We start from the raw sequence: 18,411 nt of genomic DNA on the forward strand, positions 1-18,411 counted from the left end.
TGACACTGCTGTATTTTTTTATTCTAGACAAGTTTACTGTGACACAATCTTAGTGTGGTGTGACAGCAAGACAGGTAGCCTACAAGTATTGTTACAGAACACATGGTTACTTACTGAAGGTTGATGAAAATATAAAGTTTAGAATTTTTTGCCCTTCTGAGAGACTAAGTTGTTGAAATTGCTGGAAGTTCTTTATACAGTACAAAAGTTTGAATGGGTTCGTTCACTTCATATTCTAAAAATAAAATTAAGTTTTGAATTCTTTATCTAAAAAACTATGGGCTATGCACAGGTTTTTTTTTAAGGTTTGGTTTGGGTGACCGCTAAGTAGTTTTAAGAGACCAAATTAGCAAGACCAGAGTAGCAAGTCCAAATTTTGGGAAACCGCTGGAGAAATTTGGGGGACCGTTTCGGTCCCCCAAAACACCTTAAAAAAAACACTGGCTATGCATACAAAGTCTGAATATTTCTAAATTCTGATTAATAAAAGTTTTATGCAATTTTCACCCGATTCGTCTGCTTTCCGCCCATTGAAATGGGTGGAAATGCGGTAATATTTTCGCATTCGAATGGCAGGAAGTGTGCCTTTCTTACCCTAGAGTAAGAAATATGCATTTGGAATGGGGAGATGTTTACTTCGGCAGAAATATGGTTTGTGGGAAACCCCATTGCTGAAAGCAGGTCCATTTTAATGGGCGGAAAAATAGACGAATGGGGTTCACAAACCATACTTGGGCCGAAGTAAAATTCTCCCCATTCAAAAGGCATATATCTTACTCTAGGGTAAGAAAGGCATACTTTTAACCATTACAATGGGAAAAAATTCCCGAACTCTGGACCATTTTAATGGGCGGAAAGTAGACGAATGGGGTGCAATTTTTGATTACGTTTTACAAAAACAGTCCTCCTAGCGGCCAAAATATAATCAGCTACATCTCCAAAGCTACAGTGGTTGGACCAAAGATTACTACCTAACAAGTTAGATTATTAAGTAGCCTAAGTTCCTCAGTTACTAGATTACTAAGTAACCTAAGTTACTTTGTAATGTTTGGGCGGACGATTCAACCCAATTTGTGCCTAAGTGTAGGACACATTACTAAGCGATCATAACTTTATTTCCTCAAGTCATGTTGATACAAAACCAATTGGTGTTAGACGACAAATATGTTTCAATGTACCATACGAGTTTGAAATAGTCTGAATTTCATTGTTGTGGAATTACGCCTAAACCAGCGGTTCTTGACCTTATTCATCTGTGTTCACATTTATGCCAATTAAGTAGGAAACGTTAATAGTGCAAACCACAGACGTGGTTGTGAATTACCACATTTACCGAAGGCAATGCTTTAACTTTACACTCTTATCTTTTGATTTGGTACAGTTAAGATGTTGGACAGTCATCTTTACAATGCAGAGGTACATTTATGATGTTACCATGTTCTAGTGAAACTTACTATTAACATGCATAACTGCTATTACTATTTTCTATACACTAAGTGTTGTCATCAATACTAAAAACTCAACGCATAACTACCCTTGTTGCTGGTTCTATTTATATTTTGTTATAATTTGCATTCCTTGTCATATTTATTACTGTACGTTTACTACGCTATTATATAAAATCCTTGTATTGCATGTGTGTTCAGTTTTACATATAAATTTCTTGATGAATTTATATATAATTATAGTCATGAAAATCATAAGAATTTTTGGATTAATCAAGGTTAACTTGTTGGGTTTTTATTATATGATATATATTGCAGTCAATAGAGTGCACTGGTTCAGTTAAATTGTGTATTATTATTACTAAACTACTTCTGAAATGAACTATTTTATTTATTATCTATTGATTTATTATAATTCTTTTATTTTCAGTATTTAATACGATGTGCAAAGCATTGCTCTCGAGCACAAAAGCACAATGTGTCTTACCCGTCAAAGTGGAGATCACTTCATAGCCAGCTGCAGGATGTGTATGAGCAAGATATTGTTGAAGAAAATAACAGCGCAGATGAACCTTTGTTGAAGGTAAAATAGGAACAATTTTTTATGTTTTTTCGGAATACGACTCAGTGGTGAGACTAGGTTTAAAAATTGGAAGCGACCGTGACCTTCACAAGTTCACAACAATACAAGTTTGGGGGGTTGATTTAAGGTGACCTATGATTCATTGTATCACAAGAAATTTCTCTTGTCTGGTGGTATAATTATAACATCAATTTAGGTGTGAGTTTCGCATCATTAAGGCGTTTCCAAGTTTATCAAATTCTTAATGGTTATATATAAAATGACTGTTTATTAGAACTTTATTGTTCATTAGCGTGTCCCCCTAAGTAGGTGCCAATATATTAGACTGATATCCAATGCTGTGCAGAATTTTTAAATTTTTTTGCACCGTCTTAAATAGCAGACATAACGTTTTTAGTGAACAGTGCAAACTTAAACTGTGCTTCGAGACTTGAGTATGAATTGAACGCCTGAGTTTGCCTTGTTTGTTATTCAATTGAGTGATCGATATAGTCAAAATGTTTTTGGTTGTCTAACGTCTAACTTCCATTTTTATTTCTATTTATACATATTTTAATTTTCGTGTTGGTTAGGCAAGTTGATGAACATTAATGGCAGAATGTTTTACTCAAGTCTGTCAATACGTTGCTTCATTGGTTTGAATTCACTTTTGGGATGTTCAGTGCTTTCAATCAAGTTGTCCAATTTATAGCTCTATGAATTAATGCAGTTTTCATTCAAGTAGCCTACCCTTGATTTGGACCACATTGATTTTTTAACATTAAAAAATAAGAAAACATCATGTAGACCTATGGTATTGGATGTTTTAGAAACAATTAAATCAACTCGAATAATGGAAATTTTTATGTCTTTTATATGTCCAAAATTAAAAAGAAAAAGTTTTTGTATGTTTTTAGAGATTGCGTCTTTCAAGCAATCCATTGTGGAAGCTGTGCTCAGAAGATAAAAGCTTAAATCGAGTTATCATAAACCTGTTCCCTAGTGATAATGGCTACTCCCTCATGTTGAAGCACTCCCGGGGACATTATGTGGAAACTGTTCAACTTCCTTACGATGAATATGAATTTCTAGAGTACATTGACAATGAACAGGTAATACCAACCAAAATTGCACCATGACGGCCATTGCTTTTGCATATCTACTAATATTAGAAAAATATCAGATATCAAAAACTTAGTAAGGGCATTTTCACCTAAACAAAAAATATTCAGTTTTAGACGATATTATTCTGAATACAACTATAGCCTCCATGGTTTTGATGCAGTTGTCTTATGTTTTCTACACAACAATTCAACACATAAGTTCATAGTTTCAGTAAACGCAGTATTTCTGCTCCACACAAGTCACAATCGCATCAATAATTGTGGTATCAAAACCATTTAACTGCAACGTGGACTCTTACTTGTATATGGCATCACACCAACTTAAATAGGCTGCGAGTTAGGCTGATCCTATGAATTTGCAACTGAAGAGTGTATTTATTTATATCACCTCGTTTTGCTGGTGTATTTTAATGTTAACAGCTGTGTTTAGTGTTCAAAAAACAAGTGAATTATCATTGATTGCAAGCAAAGCCAAATTACAAAAAATGTGCTAAACTGTTAGGAAAATGATTAATCCACTGTGTAACACAATTTTTTTTCCTAGGTTCAAAGTGTTATTAGTGGAGAACGATTATATAGATATTATAAAGAGTATTAGCATTGGTATGTTGGGGTATTAAGCCCTTAAACAGCGTCACATTTTCCTGTCTTTTAATCCCATTACCCCTACCATTTCACTTTTTCTTTAGTTTTTATTTAACATGGACATGCGATACATAAAGCTCCAACCGTTGTTTTTCACACAAAAAATGGTTCTAAAAGTTATTGTACAGCAGTTACCAAGATTATACTAGTTACAAAAATGACATCAGGGTTTCTAATTTTTCTGGAAAAAGATATTAGTGTTTGATAACAATTTTTTGTTAGAAAAAACTGTTGTTATGATTTCTTGGACTATTCTGGAATTATACATGCTATGGAATGGGATATCCCCTATTACACGCCAATGGTCTATTTATTTTATTTATTTTTTTCTTGTAGCTTTATTTTGCAACATTGTATCATACATAATCTATTCTAATGAACTGTTTTAAATCGTTTATGCTTTGAGAAAGAACAAATTTATGTTGTTTGAAACATGCAAGTTTTTTCATTAATAAAATGTTTATACCTGCTTTTGTGATACTCAATGTAACTATTTGGTATCTAAAATGCAGCTCAACCCTACCAAAGTTATATATACTCTAGAACAGGGTTTCTCAACTGGAGGGCCACTGGGGCGTTCTCTGGGGGTCACAAGCAGATGCCTCACTAGTGAGCTATTAGTGTAGTAGAAGGGAAAGAGGAGGCAAAGCGGGACACAAGTTTCTCACGTGTTTGTGCTTGCTACACGAAGGCTACTGCACATGCAGTAGAGAAATAGAACTGTTTTGTCATCAATCTACTTTTTTTTTGATGAGCAGGAGACCACAAATTTTGAGGGTCTCTATAAGGGGACCACGAACCATGAAAGGTTGAGAACCACTGCTCTAGAATAATCTTGAGTTGAAATTCTGGAATCGAAAAGAAGATATTGCAGAATAGTTTAAATATCTTGATCGTCTCTATTAAAGCTATAAGTTCCACATTTGACCTCATGCCAGATTTGTATTGTAAAATCTCAGTTTTGTTCAAGAAGACACGTTCTGTAAACAGAGATTTGTACTTCTACATTTGTTGCAGTAAAAAGAGAGGTACAAAAATTCCTAAAATTGGCAAGTTTTCTTTACATTTAATATTTTCCAACCGATTGAAAGCCGCATTTCAAACAAATAAATTGTATAAAACAAAGCATATAATCCCAATGCTGGACATTTAACAAACATTTGACTGAGTTTTTCCATCATTTTTCATTGAATGGGGCCTAAGGCAGCTGAGTGATCAGTTTATTCACATTATTTTTATTTGTTGCTGCTCGTGCAAAAATGCGTATTAAGGATTGTGTCACATTGATATCTGTTAAATTAGTATAACAATGACATTGAGATGGTTGGTAATATCACTGTAATTAAGTAATTGTGAAAAACATTGGGAGTAAATGTTGTTTTGATTCATGTGCAGAATAAAAAGAAATACCAAATTCATAGAAAAATTGCAAATGCTTAGGTGGCAACTATATCACAATATATTGCAACTACAATGATGTGCTGAACAATTCGAATAGAAATTTTTTAAACGATATGAATTAAATGGGTAAAATTTACAATTGTAATTTTACTACGTATAACAACTCTCTATTTTTTGATCCACAGAGAGCGAAGAAGCTTATGGATACATTTATCTTTTAAAGTAATGATGTAAAAAAATTAAAGTTTCTTAACCTCACATGTTTCTAATGTTATCATAGACCTAAGATCATTTGCACAAAACACCTTGCAGTTTCACCAACAGTTGTTGTTGTAATTGGGCATTTGAAATGATAATGTTAGTGGCCTAGGCACCATCGAAATAATTTTTTGTTGGAGGTATCAAAGCAATAAAGCCGGTGCCATTGCGAATGAAAAATTCCCTAAACACTTTGTCATAGTAGAAAACCCTTTTAACATTACACCACAAACAGTTTGCTCCCAACAGAAATACAATTTTATTTGGTGAAAGTAACACTAACACTTTTTCTGGTTGTGGTATTTGCATGTTACACCTATTCTTGTACTGGTTGTGGTCAAATGTCGGCTATGCATTTGCAGATGTTAATTAGGCCTACGTCAAATGTTTCTTTTACAAATAATAAAACATTGTGTATAAATACTTTGCTTTGGCTGGCCTCATTGATAGTTAAAAGAAAATGATACCTGCTTGGCATTTCCATGTGAAACAACTCGTGGGGCTTATGCATCCATGTAAATTACATTGTAACCTACTTAAGATTTTTAGATGAGTGTAATATGATAAAGTTTCAAAAGCAATGAAGAGGTGCAATTTTTAATTAGCTTCTAAACATTTCTAACAGATTCCTCCGTTGTTGATACAAATTTTATGCGAATCTGAAGTTAACATGTTTTATTCCGGTTGCATCATTGCTGAAATAAGAGACTATAGAATAGCTACCACTTCAAGTAACTTTGAAACCCGATTTGTGCTGCTGAAGCCAACTCAACAGGTAAGTCGTATCTTTTTACCATCCAATACAATTTTATTTTCAATCGCTTCATGCATTTACTATAGGATTACAACACTTTCTTGCCATTCATCATGTTTTTAATGGAACTTTGTACTTTTCGCTGATAATTGTTGTGCTTCATTGTCTCCGACCATTGCATCTAGAAATTTTTTACATACATTACACCCAATCTGCCATATTTTTGCATATACTGACGACTGTTATACACTTCCAATTTTTGAAATTTAAGCTATATTTTGTGACTATATATATATTAACGATAGTCAACAAGGTAATGTTGTACTTTGTTGGTTTGACCATAACTTATATATTTTTATATGCCAATACCGTATAATGAGCTTCTGAAGGTCGAGTACCATCTTCTTTTGTATAGATAGACACCAAGTACAATGAGTAATACAACAATGACACAAGTGACGATAACACCAGTCAACACTGAAGAGTTTTGTTGTACAGGAGCAGGTTCTGCAGATGAAATTGTTATTGAAGTTGTTGAAAGCTTGCACCAAACGTATAAGTTTTAGAAATTGGAAATTAGCAATGAGTTTTCAATGCTGCCACCAACCTGGTGGTGAGAATTCTGAAAGGATCACCATATTCGTATCACGTCCAAATTTATTGCTGCTGATACATTGATATTGGCCATAATCCACTTTTTTTACACCCAAAATAAGCAGCGAACCATTAAGGAATGTAGACTCCTATTTACCAAGACCAGAAAGTATCCAGTTATTGCATTTAGTTTTAAGGATAGCTTTAAAATAACGTATTAGGTCAGTTTTGAAATTATGTATTCAGCTTTGTTGAATATCTTGACAATGCTCAAACACCCTGGAAAGTATGAGACTAATCACAGAAAATTTTACTACTTATTCATAGTGAATTTCACATTGCTTTCCACTGCCCATAACGACAAAATTTTTTTTTTTAATCTGTTTGTTTATTCAATTTTAGTGTAGATGGCGTAACAGACTGACAGCGACAAAGTGCAAAGTTTGTCAGCGCTGTTTCACAGTGTTAGTGTATGTGCAGTCAGGTGTTATCGTAGTGTGCAGCTAAGTTTATTACCTAATTATTAATTTTGTTCAAGCAACACAGTATATTGTCGAGATAATCAAAATTGCTAGATACCATAAATCTTACACTGAGAGTGCGTTACTTTTTTGCTATCAGAGTCTCCTGGTAGTTGCCATTCTGCACTTGGTGTTGGAACTCCTTTTTCTGGTAAGCAAGGTAGAATTGCAGTAGAACCTTCTTTAGCCACTACAGTGATGTTTTCTTGAGCTTTGCTAAACAATGGTGGTTCACAAACAAATTTTCTTGGAGGAAGAACCACCAAGTCTGTTCCATTGAATTTGAGTGGGTCACTGCATTTTCCTTTTAGAGTGAAATGCTCACGAATCTTTATCTCCTGCAGAATAATATCAAGTATTTACTTTGGATTTACATTCATGATGCATTTTTGTTAATTTAAAGGTTTACTTACTTGAAGTGCCTTTAACCACTTTATGTCACAGTCACATACAAGCTGATTTTGACTGAGGTCAACAATGTTAATCTTGTCGAGAGTGAGAAAGACAGATGATGACAAGACTTTTATGTTGTTATAGGATAGGTTTAGGCTTAGAAGACTTTCTTGCTATAAAAATATGTGTGAAATGGGCTAGATGTTGTAGGATGTAACTGGATCGAAAAGTTCAAATTAATTCTTGGTTTAATGTTGTTGTTGGCAGTTTTGGATCACAGGAAATATTAGTGATATATGCAGTTGGCATACTTTTCGATTACGGCCAGCTAGCATTTATGAATAGTGGCGAAATTGCAAGTACTGTTTTTAAAGTACATGTTAGAAAACTCTTTGCAAAGAACTAACACTGAGAAAAATGGTAAACCTGCAAAAATATATGACTTGGCAAGGTTTGGAGATTATTCTGTGAAAGATCCAGTGTTTGTAGCTTGGTTAGTAATTGAAAGGGACTCTCATGAAGGCTGTATAACCCAGTCTTTGAGAGGAAGAGATGTTCCAGATTAAGCAGAGAATGAAAGTCATCTTTGTGCAAACTGAAATTCATTTTGACATAAGTTCACATGATCTTTTTTGTTCCCATTCTCGATGCATGTTGTGTTGTGCAGATATGCTATATTTTCTAAAATTTTATCCCAGCACGTACCTTTTTATGTTGTTTTTACTTAATTGCAAATATTTAAGATTTTTGAGTGGGGCAAGAGCAGATTTTGGTACATCTTGCAAGTTACAGCCATATAGAGATATGTAAGTTAGATTATCCAAACCAACGAAGGTATTTTCATCTGCAAGAAGTTATAGATCATAGCGTCATTGTTCATGCAGTTGCATTATTCTTTAAATTTCATGGCATATTGTACATAACCTTATATAAGTAAATCCGATAACAAAACTTTGGTTGGAGGGAAATCCAAACAGTAGATAAAGAAACAAAATTCTGATATTAAAAAAAGTTAAAAGCTGAAGTTTAGCTAAATTTTCATTTATGTATTTGTTACTTATTGTTGTAAGCAGTGGCCAGTCTCCAATGTGAAGTTTTTCCAGTTTTCTTAGGCTGGTAAATGTTTCTGCTTCCAGCTTTTCAATTGGTAGGTTAAGGATTTCAAGAGTTGTCAGATTGACAAGATGTTTGAAGGAGGAAGATGGTATTGTTTCGAAGAGGTTGTCTCCTAAAAATGAGCTTTCGTTTATGAAAATAGATTTTTTAGCATTTCCATATGTTCTTTGAAAAAACATAGTTGTACTGAACGGTTAATCAAAACTTTTACATCATTACCACCAAATGGCTATAACAATATTATGAAAAATCAGCCGACATCTTTGTGTAAAATTTGTTCACCAAGGGTCATATTTCTCAGGTTTCCCAATCCAGCAAAGGCCTCAGTTTCAAGATGAGTGAGATTGTTTCCCCACAGGTGAAGAACACGTAGTGATTGAGCATCAGCAAATGTGTAGTTGTCAATGACCTGTAGCTGATTTCTACTCAGATCCAAATCTTCGAGTTTTTCCAGTCCATGAAAAGTATTAGCACGCAGATGCATGAGCCGGTTACCAAACAGCCAAAGGTTTTTCAGGTTTATCAGCCTTTCAAAGCTTCCCGGCTGAATTTTTGTGATTTTGTTGTCATACAAGACAAGAGATTCTAAAGTCCCTTCTATTTTTATCCTGCTGAATATTGACGGCGACAAACTGGTGAATTCATTTCTGGACAAACCTAAAAGTTTTGTGCCCACTGGCAAGGGTTCAGGAAGGTGGGCGAGGTGTTTTTCTTCACACACAACAAATCGCTCTTTGCTGTAGCATACACATACTGAAGTGGGACATGATTTTAACACAATCGGCTTTTCTGATAGTATTCTCGACATAAGCTGTAGCACAAATATTATCCAGAATAATATCTTCTGTGTTACAAGATTCATTGCTGATTCGATAAATAAAAATGGTTTTATCACTACTTCATAAAAATCCTTGATTAGGCTCTAACCCTCACTGGGAACATTTTCTGAAAAAAATACTCCAAAAAATTATTTCAATAACTGTTGTTCGTTTGACACCTTTTCATTTGAAATGTTGGATAACTTTTCCTTACAGCTTGGTTGTTTTTCCAAACTGAAATCTTTGTGAGAATCAGAGAAAACTATGCGTATATCCGGCTACTCTTCTAACCACTTCACCTGATACAATTTTAAAACATCAATAAGCCTTTTTATACAACAAAAGATTAGAAACCCATGTTTTTATAGTGTCGGAACGATGATATGTTTAGTTGAAACACCTGTAACAAAGCTTTTCTTTTACTGCTGCCTCCACATGGTATTGTGTTCAGCAACATGTTTCTTTAACCCTTTTTTTTAAATATATCATGGTATAAGTTTTTATTGATTTTTGATTACAAATTGAGTGTTTAGTTTAGTAACTATTTGTTAAAATAAATATTTCTTGATGGCACTTTGACACGGTACTTATATTTGTTCTTAAAACCACATCGTGTCTGTGTGGTGATTGAGTAGGTTTTTGTATGAACCCAAAAGGTTAACCTCCTACGACGGAAAGAAATCAGTTAGTTTTCATCACAAATGTTAGTTTTTGTTCATGTCCATCTTTCTTCAATCATTTATCCAATAATTGATGCTTGCTTTTGAAAAACCGTTGAACTGTGTTTATTTTGATCTATTATTGTGGTTTACTTTTAAGTGAAGCACACTTGTGAAGTGATCACGACATTTTACTCATAGTGATGAGTTTCGTAATGCCATAAAAATTTCCAAAAAATTCCATTCGCTTTCCTACCACTGTCAGTTGACATGGCTTTTATTGATGCTGTAGCTAGATTTAGGATGAGATGATTTACCTTACGTTACACTGACTCTTTCATTTTTCACCAGACACTTCTGGGAGACGTGAATGAAATTGCTGCCGAGACAGCCCATTCCTTTCGTTGGGGGAACGATGATAAGTAAGCTGACTTGTGTTAGTTTTTGTAGCTCTGACACCAAGTTGATATTTATCTTTGATGTTTTTTCTAGATTGGCTCTGGAAAGCTACCTTGTTTTAGCAACGGCAGAACCTTTGTGTCTTGATCCCTCACCAACTGTTCAAGTGCTGAAAAACCTTTTGGATGATAGAAAAAGGACTTTTAAGACTCATGCAGTCAAGCGGTAAGCTCGGCTGCAAAATAGATTTTATGCTTGTAAAATCTTATTGCGATGATTGTTTTATCATTTGAAATGTGTCATTATTTTTTAGAACTGTTCGTCGCAATGGGGTTAACGCTGTATGTCGAAGGAAGGCACACAGTAAACTTCCAGCTCCAGATCATTTAAAGCTTTTTGATTTTCTTCAGAAGAAAAAAGCACAAAAAGAAAAAAACCAATCAACTTCTACCGATATAAGATTACCGAAAGATGTAAGTAACCTCATGTTTATTTTAAACATTCTCATAGTTATACTAATTGTACGTAGAAAAAATCATATTAATGTAACGTCTTATATTTTTACAGGCTGTCGATTTATGGAGAAAATCTCCATTAGAATTGTCCTTTCCATCCAGTGACATTGATGTTCAAAGCTATGCAAAAGCACTTACACCAAGACCACCGCTTAATGAGTCCGAGTTGGTGAGAATCGAATCTTAACAATATTTCTTAAATTTTGACCAACAACATTTTGACCTATTTTAAGTTGATGGTTCAGTCGTGAAATTTAGTTGTTGTATTTTGACAGTTGGAGGTGCAACAAGTCCATTTGAAGTCTGAAGGGCCCAATCGTGATATTTATTCGCTAATTTCAATATTGCAAAGACCATCTGATATGCACTACTTCGGTAAACTGCAGTCAAACAAGTATTTTCAACAGAATGCTGATAGTTCTAAAGATGTCTCAAGCAGTTGCAGGTAATGTAGTTTCTTTATTCTTTAAATCACTATGGCAGTTAATAACATTCCAAACCTTTTATATTTTACAAATTTTTCGTATTGTTTTGTTTTTAAGCAATACTCACAATCATTATCGTCTAGATTTTCTTTGGGTACTGAGCACAGAGCAAATTTGTATATTTTGCAATATCAAGAATTGTTTGCTGAAGATGGAAGAAGGCCTGCAACAATCACAGTGGTCAGTTATTATGAGCAGAAAATTTAACAATAAAAAGTATAAGAAAATACCATACCAAATACCAATTATAATGAATTGCAAAGCATACACAAACTTTTTACAAGACGATAATTTCTTTTGTTAAGCGTGTTAGTTGTTCAGGTATAATCCAAACGGGTAATCTCAATTGAAAGTTATTTATTCCAGGCACGACCCCTGCAGCAGCAAACCAAGTACCAGATTCCACTTGTACAGCAACCATGGCAGTTGGAGCAGGATAAATCTCTATACTCTGTTAGATCAGTCAATTCAATCCCTCTCAAGCATTGGAATATGTTTCGGGTTAATGTTAGTTGTTGTCATATATTGGCTGTAAAGATCATTTGTTAACGGAGACTCAGGATTAATATTAATTTAAAAAATTACTAAGCTGTACTTTTATAAACTATTCACGAGGTGTATTAGTTAAATCATCATTGTTCATTTTTGTTTAATGGAATTACCAAAATCCCAATTAAATTATTCAGTGTTTTCCAAAATTTTGCATATCGGCTAAGCATGCCGGAGGCTATTTCCGAAAATACATCCCTAAAATCTAGGCTGTCCGTAAAACTACACATTTCACTCATTTTCATTTTATCTACGTTCTGCACGCGACCCAGAACTTTGAAACATGCTAACTGTTAGGGTAATTCCCAGGCAAAACACCAACAACACTAACCACGATGCCCTCCGATTGGTTTAGACAGGTTTTAAACGGCCTTCGTACGTTAGAGTTTTACAGAATTTGAGAAATTTAAATTTTTTATGCATAATCTGGTCAATAACGAAACGAACTACATTATTCTTTTTACCTGTACATGGAATATTCTTCACAGGAAAATTCTCCAAAGTCAATACAGCAATCATTATCTGCTTCTCAAGGACAACAAACTCTTCCTTCGCAAACCAATCAACCTACCACTAGTGCCCAGGGTAGTACCACCACGAATACAGCAATCACAACACCTACCTTAAACACCATCACTCTACAGCCATCATCACAAAGGTACATTAAGCAACAAGTCATGGTTATTCCGTGATTATTTCAAAAAGCGTGTTAGGCGAGATTTAAATCAATTTATATTGACTACTTTGCAGTGCCTTTGTTTTCCCAATTCCTGCAAGACAAGCTAGCCAACAGAGCGGGGTTACCACACCATCTCCCCATTTAGTACAAGGGTCGTCTCATCGTATCTTGGGTCAGAGGCTAAGCTCTGATTTTCATTCTGTCCTGTCGGCTGGCTTAGATAATGGAAATTTCAAAATACAAGATGTAAGTTTGACCGATGTATGTAATATGTATGCTAGCATGCATTTAAAAAAGTGCACTGCACAAAATGCCTAAAGTGCAATAGTTTGAGTTACATAGAATGCAAGGCATGAGGTTTGTATGATCAACTAAAGCTTTATTGTCTTACAGAGCACTCCCAGTGGGAGGTTAAGTAGGCCGAATTCTGCACAGGATGTTTTTACGTTTGATTCTCAGTCAGGCTTGCAACTGTCAGGTATGTTAAGACTTTAGATAACCCTCCTACAACTTTTTGATCCTGTATTCACATAATTGAAACGTTACTGCTAATAAACTAGATTCCAATGCAACAGCTGTGGAGGAATCTAACACGACTTCTAACAATGCTTTGATTCAAACCTTGGATTCGGCGTTGGTTAGTAGTGCCTTGAGTTGTTTTAGGCGTTGTAGTAGGATAATTCCCATTACATATTAATGTAAATTGATTAGTTGGACAACTATAACTGTTTCTAGATAATGGCGACACTAACTAACAAGTAACATTCCATATATTAGCATGCTCTCAACCAAGGTGCATCTGTAAATCTGCATGGTCAAGTAAAAAGAAACTCATCAGGACAACAGCAAGTTCACGCCCAGGCCGCTACCCAAGGTGTGACAATCGCCACTGGCATCCGCGACCAACAGCAAATGACAGTTCCCCTGCAGTCGACCACGCCAGGCACGGTCACGCTTCGCATGCCCGTCAAAGTAGCGAACCGAGCCCAGCAATTACATGCACAAGCTAAACAAGCCACTGCACCGTTACAAACGACAAATCAACAAGGAAACGTCCAACAGCAGCAGCAGCCGACGCAAGGCACAGTTTTGCGAATGCCGGTTTCACTTTCCAACACCATTCGTGGGCAGCAGATAACGGCAGCGATTAACCTCTTAGGGTAAGTAATAAGTATAGCTTGTTGTGGAATTCCATTCAGCAGCCTCACCAGCTATCCTGTTTCTCGTAGAAGCAGCGGTCGTAACGTCTTGACCTCGCAAGGTTCCATTCTTGGGAACATTCAACTTCCATCCGGATCTAGAGGTACTATGCAGTTGCCGGCCAGCATCTCCATGCAATTGACAGGAGATGCCAACCAAGGTGAACGACAATCCAGCTCAGTCGATATAAGAATTGCGGTTTAGTTTTCGAGGTTTTCTTTATACTCTGTCCGTGTAACAATTTCGAACAACGTTTTATCCCTTGTATGACAAAGCAATGAAAGAAATGATATGGGTGAACTCTAAAGCGAGAGAATTTTCTTATATTTTAAATAAAGTTTCGTTTCAGCGCTTGCCGTTGGTCGAGAATCTTGAAAATGACCGAAAAAAGAGCTTGCAATCGCAGGCTGCACAGCAGATTTTTCCGCAAGTTTAAACATATATTCGTGTGTAATAGCCCATATGGACAATATACGATACCAGAATTGTTAAGGGAAAGATTGCAAGTTCTTGTCTGGCTGAGCCTACTAGCAATCTGTAGCTTAGGCGCGTTTTAAACAATGCTAAGGTTAAGGTGATAGCGCGACCGTCCTCGAAAGCCCATGTAGTGGGAGGTTTCTTGAAAATTTCCATGCATTCCGGATATCCAAGCGGTAACTAAGAACTAAAACACTGGTCCAGTATACGCTCTATTTACACCACAACGAAACTTAAGGAAAAGGTCCAAAGACAAGGGTGGAGTTGGATTAGCTAGTACTAGGCCTACTTTGCAATTGAGATTTCCTTCAAACGGCGATGTGTCAGATCAAATTCGTACAAGTTCGATTCATAAATGTTTATATTGGCAGGTTTTTGGACGCTAAATTGTGCGCAATATATTTTACCCTATGGCTTTTATATCATGACGCCCCCTTTAACTCTCATGTATGATATATTTAGTGAACCAAGATAACAAATCGATTTCAGCCGCGACTGCTCCTCAGCAATATACCATCGTGACGTCAGGCATATCGTCATCAGAACCATTGACCATAGTGACAAATAATATGGCAGATGGTATGTAGAGGAAAGTCTTTGTTTACAAACGTCTGTATTTTTAGATCATTTTAAGTGTTTTGTTTTTTTCCGGTATTTTCGCATCAACGTCATTTAAACAATATTTTTAAAGTTGCTGGAGCAGCGAAGTTGGCCCAACCAGAACAGCAGTTCAGAGCTGTCGCCGGCAATCGTTCTCAACAGCAACTTGTCCAGCTCAATAAACAGCAAAATAAACCGACTACGCTCACATACAACCCACGAACGCAGATGCTCACCGCCAATGTGGGTGTCACCAACCTCCAGCAGCCTGTCCAACTTCTTCAAGTCGATTCGGTCAGTATTTTCGGCGACTTGCCGATGCATAATATGGCCTCTTCTTTCGTTTGTTGTTCGAAATCTGTCAGCCTACGTTCTATGTGCTGATTATAATTTGCAATCCACCATGAAGTTCAGGTGGTGGCGTAGAAATCTACTGACTGATGTGTATGTCATGTCGTGTGGTGAATAGTCAGCATTGCGGTGTGAGAAATGCTTCTCGTGATATTGAAAATAGCATAAATCTCGGTGTATTAGTTAATCGAGACAACTGCTTCCTGTTTCTCTGAGCCCTTCCTATTCCGGTTCGTTTGAAGCCTTGGAAATTAGTGACGAAAAAATGATATTTATTTTTCTTTCAACGTGCTCAAGCTAAAAATAGACCACAATCCGTCCGTTTTGAGGCAATTTTTTTGTATATCCGAAACATATCTTAAGTAGAAGAATAAGCTTTACGTGTCCTTGTAATGCTGGTACTTGCTTAGCACGAATTGTAAACACAACATGGCTAATCCTGGGCTTCTTGTCATACAAGTCGACTCATCAAATTTTTGCTATTTGGATCTCATTTCACGTTTTTGACAGAACACATTGCAGCAACTTCCCATACGTATGGCGGGCCAGCAGGTTATGTTGAACACTGTCAGGTCAACCGCCGCAGACCAGACCAGTACTTCGCAGGTAACCGGACCTTCTTTTCAATGTGATTAGGCGATCATAGATTGCGCAAATTCGTATGACAGATTTTACTTGCGTACTTAAACAAAATACTACACAATGTAACAATGAAATCTTGGTGTGTGTTCAACAAATTACAAATACTGTTCGAAGTGAATTCAATTTTCGGTACGAAAAAATACTCCACAGAAACCTCTCAGTCAACAACTTCAACAGTTAGCTGCTAATACGTCTGCTGGTGCAAGTAACGTGAGAAGGGGACGGAAAAGAAAAACCACCCCAAATCAAATGAATTAACCCGGCAGCAACAGCTTGTACGAAGCTATGGAATGCAAGCTATCGTGTTAGAAAATTTTTAAATTTTGGTATAATCACTTTTGTATCGGTACTCTACGTTTTGCATTTGTAGTGCTCTTGTGTGTACGATTAAGTGAACTTATCGATATGATATTTTATATTTATTACGATTGATCGTAACTGCATGCAATAATAGAAGCAAGTGTAACCGTTTGTACTTAAAAATGAAACCTTAAATTTTCGAGCGTAATTTTCTCTCAGTGAACGTGAACTGTGCAATTCGTGGTAGTGTGCACGTTGGGAATGAAGCACAAAAACAATCCTTGCGTAATTGCGTGTGGTATTTTACTGTTGAACGTGCTTTTTGAAAGCATAAATCTTGAAACATGCCAACCCGAGTCGTGCATCTTGATCTCGACCGGTAATAAATGAAATCAATTATTACCTTAATGCGCTTGGACTTCAGATATGCAGAAAATTTTATTGGCGGTCAGCTTCGGTGAATCGTTAGAATGCCTTAGCCTTAGAGGACTTAACTTTGGAATGTTGTCTTGACTTTAGATATTACGTGAGCTTGATAGAATGCGCCATGCTGTGTAATTACTTCTTAAATTCAACATGCTTTTATTCGAGAGGTTTCCGGTGTGAAAGAAATGACATGCGGCATATCTTAAGTCATCAAGGCCGTTCTGACAGTTTTCGTCTTGCCATTGTCTACCACTAGTTGTCGCCACTGTTTACCTGTCATAATGACTCGCTGCTGACAATTCGTAGACTCGCTTTGTAGAATGCGTGGAAATCTTAATCAAATATTTCAGTTCATTCAAGACTGACATTGTCTTGTCATTTCGTGGTAGCAGCTACTCACTTTTAAAGTAGACGCCCGTCTAAACACTTATGTGTTGTTTTGGCCTTGCCGCGCGCTCTGTTAGGTTTACGATGACAGAAAAATTTTACCTGAAGAATTCCTGCGTTTTCAGTCAAGTGATTTTTCCAGTTATCTTCAGTGCCCTTAGCTGCGGCCATGCCGTAAAATAAACAATCTCGGTGATTTATTTCATTTCGCTTTCTCACCAGTAATTGTGCATATGTCCCAAATATTCCCATGAATTTCGTTCGGTGGGTGTTTTGAGAGACGAAAGATGTATGGATGGTAAACAAAGTAATATAATCTTGCTTGAGCAGATATGCCGCAACCCCTGCAATCACGGCATGCACCCGCAAGCTGCGTCAACACAGCTTGTTTACGCTACGCTTGGCACATCTTGATTCCTGATAAAATCAATGATTCACGCGCGCAACCCTTATTTGCTTAGGCTTGCTTGTTGTGCAGACATAATACAACGAGTGTATCAGAATTTTTGTATTAGATTGCCTGTAACTTTGCCGGAAACAGTCTTTGCTTGGGAATTGTATGCAAGCTTTGGCAATTTTCCACTTCATGGAACAACCATTCAAACTACTCATGACGACAGAGTTTGTTGTGTTTCTTTATCTTACTATACAGGTCCGTATAATTACGTTTTACTGCCAAATTTCAATTCCCCGTATCGCGGTAATTCCTCGGTTTGACAGTTACGCTAATTTACTGGTACTGTAGTGGAATTAGGCCAGTAGGTACATTTGTGTTAAGATAGAGATTCGCCTACACAGTAGACACGTTGCAAAGGTAATTTCCAGCATGAACTATCTTGTGTACACGCACGGCGGATGCTCATTAAAAACCACTTAGCCTGGGCCCTTGAGTAATTCTCTTATTTTGTTCAAGTTTTATACGGTAAACTCACTGGTAAATAAATAGAGGTAAACAATTAGCAAAGTTGAACTAGGTACACGTTTTCATCGTTTTCACAAATGTCACTCGTACGGCGCCAAAGAATGGTCGACCAGTAAGTAGCTTATGCCGATGAGGTCTTGTTAAAAAATAAGTACTGTTGAAAAAACCCATGTTTTGCGTTTTTGATTT

General features: G+C 36.3%; 2 protein-coding genes across 5 annotated transcripts; one reads left to right on the plus strand and one right to left on the minus strand.

Annotated features, from left to right (window-relative positions):
* The first annotated feature begins 968 nt into the window (after positions 1-968).
* LOC143454932 (uncharacterized) lies at positions 969-17,919 on the plus strand. Of its 4 annotated transcripts, none has more exons than XM_076955051.1 (21): positions 969-1,416; positions 1,876-2,028; positions 2,925-3,119; positions 6,061-6,210; positions 10,642-10,712; positions 10,783-10,914; positions 11,003-11,162; positions 11,257-11,373; positions 11,480-11,649; positions 11,773-11,869; positions 12,056-12,196; positions 12,727-12,896; positions 12,989-13,163; positions 13,311-13,395; positions 13,478-13,554; positions 13,695-14,077; positions 14,147-14,220; positions 15,057-15,173; positions 15,286-15,488; positions 16,056-16,151; positions 16,338-17,919. In XM_076955051.1, the coding sequence occupies exons 1-21, from the start codon at positions 1,387-1,389 to the stop codon at positions 16,443-16,445; spliced, it is 2,904 nt and encodes a 967-aa protein (XP_076811166.1). In that variant the 5' UTR covers positions 969-1,386; the 3' UTR covers positions 16,446-17,919. The 4 variants fall into 4 exon arrangements, with proteins under 4 accessions (XP_076811166.1, XP_076811165.1, XP_076811164.1 ...); XM_076955050.1 differs by having other exon boundaries at positions 14,153-14,277; XM_076955049.1 differs by having other exon boundaries at positions 12,056-12,190; positions 14,147-14,277.
* LOC143454978 (uncharacterized) lies at positions 6,223-10,251 on the minus strand. The gene is made up of 9 exons (XM_076955053.1): positions 9,096-10,251; positions 8,755-8,925; positions 8,403-8,541; positions 8,124-8,292; positions 7,718-7,870; positions 7,391-7,642; positions 6,797-6,932; positions 6,559-6,696; positions 6,223-6,370 (listed from the first exon to the last, which is right to left on the minus strand). The coding sequence occupies exons 1-9, from the start codon at positions 9,673-9,675 to the stop codon at positions 6,309-6,311; spliced, it is 1,800 nt and encodes a 599-aa protein (XP_076811168.1). The 5' UTR covers positions 9,676-10,251; the 3' UTR covers positions 6,223-6,308.
* Positions 17,920-18,411: the final 492 nt, after the last annotated feature.

Source organism: Clavelina lepadiformis, chromosome 1, assembly GCF_947623445.1.
Source record: "Clavelina lepadiformis chromosome 1, kaClaLepa1.1, whole genome shotgun sequence".
Lineage (NCBI taxonomy): Eukaryota > Metazoa > Chordata > Ascidiacea > Aplousobranchia > Clavelinidae > Clavelina > Clavelina lepadiformis.